Source organism: Alligator sinensis, unplaced genomic scaffold, assembly GCF_000455745.1.
Source record: "Alligator sinensis unplaced genomic scaffold, ASM45574v1 scaffold421_1, whole genome shotgun sequence".
Classification (NCBI taxonomy): Eukaryota; Metazoa; Chordata; order Crocodylia; family Alligatoridae; genus Alligator; species Alligator sinensis.
The window spans coordinates 4422930-4429548 of record NW_005841871.1 but is presented as its reverse complement, the minus strand read 5'-3'; the positions used below and the strand labels follow the sequence as shown (position 1 = coordinate 4429548).

General features: G+C 42.6%; 1 protein-coding gene across 1 annotated transcript in view; it reads right to left on the bottom strand.

Moving 5' to 3' along the window:
* The window catches only part of EVC2 (EvC ciliary complex subunit 2), a 173595-nt gene that overhangs the window by 51801 nt on the left and 115175 nt on the right, over nt 1-6619 (bottom strand). The window contains exon 14 of the mRNA XM_025195164.1: nt 869-1028. Coding sequence (XP_025050949.1) covers nt 869-1028 — 160 coding nt within the window. The remainder of the gene's footprint in view (nt 1-868; nt 1029-6619) is intronic.

Below are 6619 nucleotides of genomic sequence, written 5' to 3'. Positions count from 1 at the left end.
GAAAGAGTATTTATGCAGGGCCTATCCAAACTGATGGACCCAGCAGCCACTATTACTTTGGGTTAAGATTAGACATAATGGCTAATGACTACAAAAATGCAATGTGCATTTTTTGCATTTGTCTAATAATCTGGCATACTCTAGGCATCTGAAAGGTTCTGAAAATGTAAATTACAGAAATGAGCAGTCAAAGAAATGCTGGGAGGGAAGAGAGAGACTTTTATAGATATTTGACATCTTACTGCATATAATACTTTCACAGTAAGCTGGTGCAGAGCCACCCTTGTGTTGAGAAAAGGCCTTGGATGGCACTAAATTTTATGTCTAGATCTCTCTCCTGCCTTTGAAGGATTGCTCAAAAATGCAACCTTCCAATTACATATTCTGCATCCTTCCATTCCTTGTAATTTGCATACAGGATTTTAGTTAGCCACAGATGCATAAACTAGACCAGAGGGCAATGAGTGGAGAATTCACAAAAAAATATGGATAAACACGATTGTCACAGATCTCTATGGAGCCTGGAACCTAGTTTGTGTAGCCATGGAAGCTGCATATGCAAATTGTAGATCCTAGCCCTAATACCTTTGACCCAAGGAGACTTCAAACTTCAGAATGGAAATTTGGAGTTTCTTCAGTCATATAACTTCCCTGCATATTTTTCTAGGAGTAGGACGTAATCTCATCAGAGCCTGAACAGTAGGGATATGAGTTACTGCATAGCTATACTGTGGTAACATTAATGAGAACAATGAAAATAAAGGATTTCCTCTATTCCCCCCCCAGCATAAGTATTAAATTTCATCATGTAAGAATTATACTTTATCTTGCAGCTCTATTGTTTTCTGCTTCATAATCTCAGAGTTACCTTCTGCAACACTTCTCTTCTTCGCTTAATAATGAGTTTCTGGTGAAGTTTTTGCTTTTCATGTTTCAAACCATGATCCAATTTCTGTTCAACAGAATGAACTTCTGCCTGTGCCCGGTCCAGCAGGATTCCCAAATGACTTTCAGACAAATGACCAGCTCTGGAATAATAGCGGTTAGAACGTGTTACCTTGAGTACTTAACTGTATGAGTATATGACACACTGCCATAGGATCACAGCATATGTTTCTACCTATGCATAAATAAGAACCAAAGAAGGAAAAAAAAAAATCAAGGATACAGTAGAGCCAAGTGCTTGTACCCAGGTTAGTATTTTATAAAATATTCAAAGAAGATATGTGGATATATACACTTACATATTTAAAATTAACATTTAAGGGAACATTTTTTAATGTTTTCTATTCATGGAATGCCACCAAAATGTAACTATATTTATGCCTTCTTTCCATGTCTAAATACCATCCTTACCTGTATCCAAGATGACTTCAAATTTAAGATGACTCCCTCTAATAATTAGTTTCTATACATGGAAAATCAACTTAAAAAAATCCTTTGAAAATTCCTTTGAAAGATGTATAGCATCTAATTAGTGGAAAGTCATCTTAAATTCCTCACCCCACTTCTGTGACAGGGAAAGCAGTAGTGGGGGACAAAGAGCCAGACAATATCCAGATGCAGCTGACTGCTGTAGCCAGGGAAGGCATGGTTCATAGCTACTGTCCCAACCAATCTCGCGATAACCTTCATCAGCCAGTCCTGTATAACACTATGATTTTTTAATCATTATATTGAGATAACAGCATTGTGATTGTGTAATTTACACTTAGCCAAACCCATGCAAAGATTTTCACTTACATTTTAGCAACCTTCAGAAGTGTGAAAAAATTACAGAGGTTTTGGATGATGAGAGAAATAATTCTACAAACTGAACTGTATTACATTTCCAAGAGCATGGTTTGTTCCAAATTCTGGAATAAATCTGAGAGATGATGACACTTAACTCAAGCTCATTTGACTTTAATAGTTATCCCTAATTATGTGAACATAAATGAGATCCAAATCACGACTGTCGTGGGCCAAATACAATAAAGTAGAGATAAATAAATCTCTTTCTCTTCCCCTCTTTCCACAAACAACCTAATTTATATTCTAAGCATTACTGATGTTCTCTTCACTTCAGGAGTTCCCAAAATGTTTTCAAACAGAGAGATAAAGGATCTTAATTCAATCACATTCAGTATTTGGGTATTTGTAGTTATAACTAAAAAAACAACAACAAAGGATTCAGATTTTTTTTGTATTAAAATTACTATTTTTTTTTTTTTTTGCTACACACCATTTACTAAAAGGGATTTTAAAGGGTCAAAATATAATCTGGGATGAAAATGCGATCCCCAGTGCATTTTGGATTTTGTCAACAAACAAACAACTTTCTTCAACTAATCTCCAGGCACCTGATTTTTAGAGCACAGCATTGAACATATCATACTGGTTTCAACCAGAGCTGTGAGTTACCAGCACCTAGAAAATCAAGTGAGGAAGACACTGGGTTGGAAGGGAAGGAAGAACTTGTTTCTGGCTTCTGGTCCCAATGCTATATATGCATTTTATCCAATAACATTTCAATGCAGAAGCAGTACAAGAAGCACAAGCTGTACTTCAAACACTTTGGATATTAGCATTAAAATTAACAGGGATCTTAACAAATTGGAGAAATAGGCGCTATACACCAAAATGAAATTCAACAAAAAAGACAAATGTAACATGCAACACATGGGGAAGAAAAACCCAAATGCATAAATACAAAATGGAGTATAGCTAGTATGGTGGTACACTGCTGGGAAGGGTCTGGGCGTTACAGGGAAATGACAAATTCAATACAAGTCAATAATACATTGCTACAAGGAAAGAAATGGAAATATCAAGTTGTATTAATAGCAATACCGTATTCAAGGTACAGTAGGTAACAGTATCAATCTGTTCTTACCTGGTTAGAATTCAAGTGGACTACTGTGTCCTGTTCGAAGAAGGATGTCCCCATTATAACCTAATGAAGAATGTCTTGCATTTGAAAGCTCATTTAATTCTATCCCAACTATGCAGTTGGTCCAATAAAAGGTATCACCTTAACAAAACCTTGCCTCTCGCATAATTTCTGGGTCACCACGGCTACAACATCACTCTAACACATCCCCATTTTAAGGAAGATGAAGAGAAACTGGAGATGTTCCAGAGGTGAACAATAAAGATAATAAATAGGCCATAATGCAAGTCATCTGAGAAAAAATTAAAGCAACTAGGCTGTTTGGTTAAAGAAAAGGAGATTAAAAAGGAATGACAACAACTTTTAAATATACAAAAGGTTATCATACAGAAGGAGAAAAATTATTCTCAGCAGAGGGGGCAGCACACAGAGGAATGTGCTTGAATTATAATAAAGCAGATTCAAAGAATCATATAATAATGGAACAAGCTACTAAGGGAAATTGTCTAGTCTCCTTTATTGGGGTGTTTCAATAAGACACTGATTGGATAGCACTAGAAGTGGCTTTAGAAATGGTGAACCCTGCAACTGTATGGATGACTCTTTAGATCTCTTCCAAGTCTAATACTCTAAGCCACAGCAAAGGATGCTAGCAGTAATCAAAATAGGATCTAATGAGATCCTGGACAAGAGTTTTGCAGTATGGATGTAGAGGAAAGGCTGTAATTTAAGACACTAGGGGACAAATCTGCAAGACTTAACATAGCCTAGATGTGAAGACCTAGAGCACTTGCCCCCAAACCTCTTTTGGTCAATCCTGGGCTGGGGGGACATTGGGCATGTGGGCATGTATGCCCCCCCCCCCCCAACCAGGCCAGCAGGTGAGTCTGTGGGGAAGGGAAGGGGCAGGGGGCCAGATCGAGGCCCCGTAGTGAGGGCTGGACAGCGTGGCAGAGACAGGTGCAGAGGAAGATGAGTGGGGCCCTAGTCTGGCTGGGTGGTGGGACAATTGGAGCCCGGGAGGCTGGGGGGGGGGGGGGCGACCACCTCCCACTGGGTGCACCCTGGCAGAGGCCCTGGGGGCATGTGCCCCCCCATCTCTGCAGGGGCAGAAGCAGCATAGCCGGCTGCTGCTGTGCCTCGAGCCCCGCTGCAGCTGGCCATGCGTGGGCACAGCTCAGCTCAGCTGAGGGACTCACATGAGGTCAGGCCCCAGCCTGGATGGGCCTGGGAAGATCTGGTCATCCAGGTGCAAATGAGGGGGCTCCCGTTGCTGGATGCAGCCCAGCAGAGGCCCCAGTGGTCTGTGTTGTCCCCAAACTTGTGCTTGGGTCGCAGCAAGCAGCCCGCAGCAGCATCTGCCTCGGTCCTGAGCACAGATGGGGGGGGGGCATGGGCCCCCTGGGCCTCCACTGGGCTATGTCCAGTGGCAGCAGTTCCCCCCACATACCCCTGGATGGCCAGAGCTCAACCCCACTTCTGTGCTGCTGCTGTGCTGAGACATGCCCACGTGGTGGCCAGATGCATGTGGCATCAGGGCCCGGCCTGGCCAGGACTGGGACTCTCCGCAGTCCAGGGGTGTGTGTGGGGGCTCCCACCACTGGACACAGCCCAGCGGAGGCCCCATATCCCCCCCCACCTGTGCACTGGGTGGAGGCGGCTGCTACTGCAGGCTGCCCGCTGCGCCTGGAGAACAGGTGCACGGGGCACAGGCCCCCAAAGTAGGTCCCTCCACATGCTCCTGGACCACAAGAGAGTCCAAGACCTGACCAGCTAGGGGCCTAACACTATGTGTGTCCCACTGAGTGGGCACAGCTCAGCACAGTGGCAGCACAGAACTGGGGTCAGGCCCTGGGCTGGCCGGGTCTGGGACTCTCTGTGATCCAGGGTGCATGGGGGGCTCCCACCACAGGGCAGTCTGGCAGAGGCTGCCTTGGGGGTCCATGCCCCCTCCCACCTGTGCTCCAGGCACAGCGGGCAGCCCATAGCAGCAGCTGCCTCCACCCAGTGCACAGGTGGGGGGGCACGGGCCTGGGGCACATGCCCCCAAGCCTATGCTTGTTCCAAAACTTCACCACCCTCATAGTCCTCCTAATATCTAGCCTAAATTTCCCCTGCTGAAGCTTGAGGCCATTGCTTTAGTTCTGTCCCTGGCCGTCATGGAGAAAAGTCCATCTCTCTCTCTCTCTCTGTAATCACCCTTCAGGTATGTGAAAAGTATGATCAAATCCTCTCTCAGCCTTCTCTTCTCCAAATTAAATAACCCTTGTTCTTTCAGCCTTTCCTCAGAAGTCTTGCCACTAATCTTTGTTGCTCTGTGCTGGACTCTTTTCAAACTGTCCACATCCTTCTTGAAATGTGGGGCCCAAAACTGGACACAGTACTTTAAGTGAGGTCTCACCAGTGTTGATCTTCCCACTCACCCCTGTCCCTGCCTCTGCCCTACTCCCTCCCTCACCGTGGGGGGCCTGACCTGCTGGGGGGTGGGGGGGTGCCACTGGTGCCCGGTAGATCCTGGGTTGGACTGTAATTCAAAAAGTGATCTTGTACTTGAAAAGGTTGGAGACCACACACTCACCTAGACATATCTGAGCTGAAGTCAACGACCACAATTCAGGACTTCAAGGAGACCAGAATTTCACCTAACTGCATTAGTCCAAGTTAGTTCAAGTGCCAATTTCCAAGTTAGAATTCCATTAATTCAATATAGTAAAGACCTCACCTCAACAGATGCTAATATGATGTTTATCCTCATTGAAGACAGAGTGCTCAGCATGTAGTGGGATGAAGAGAAAGACATTACAGGAATGAAGCAATAACAATGAATGAATATTAACTGAATGACAGGGATATCAACTCCCTGTTTGGAAAATAGTTTTGATGCAATAAACTCCACTGAAATAAATGAGAATAAAAAACATTATGAAAAAGAGGTTAGTAAGAGAAATACTATTCTTTGGTCTTTCCTATAAATCAGGACAGAGTTCCTATTTTAAAGACCTTTTCACAGGAAATTATTGTGGTTTTATTAGACATTAACATCTAAGAAGAAATTAATAAAGCAACTTGAGGTCTTCAAATTTAGTAAAATTACTGCAACTCGATTATATTTTAAAGGGTTAGAAAGAAAATGCTAGTGATAATGTGATGAAGCATTTGTCACTAAATGGGTACCTGTTTGTATATTTAGATTAGTGTAGTTGTGCAACTAAGGAAAGTGATTGGTATGAAATTCATTCAGGAGAGAACAGTACAATATTGGAGTATGTATGGTGTGGAGAAGGCAATACTAACATGGATTTTGCAAGAAAAAAAGATAAAGAGAACTTTCTATCTTTGAGCATTCTTTGAAAGTGTTAAAATGGGAGATAAGGTACTATTGAACATAATTCATTTGGAGTTTTCAATAAGCATTTTAACAGTCTCCCTGAAGAGACTTAAGAAAAATGACTCAGAAATGCATAAGGGAAAAAGCAACTATGCTGTATAAACCAGTTAAGCAATTAAAAAAATTATACCAACTGGCTGTTCTGTAGGCCTAACATTAGGTACTCAGGTGATTGCACTGGGACCAGTATGTAATAGGTTTATTAAATAAATTTGGAAAAAAAAGTGAAAGGATTTGTTGAAGCATAATAATGACATTACGTTGCTTTCATTAGTAAAAACTATGAATGGTTATGAGGTTTAGGTTGTAGCCGTGTTGGTCTAAGGATATAGGCAGACAAGGTTCCTTGGGTGAATTTG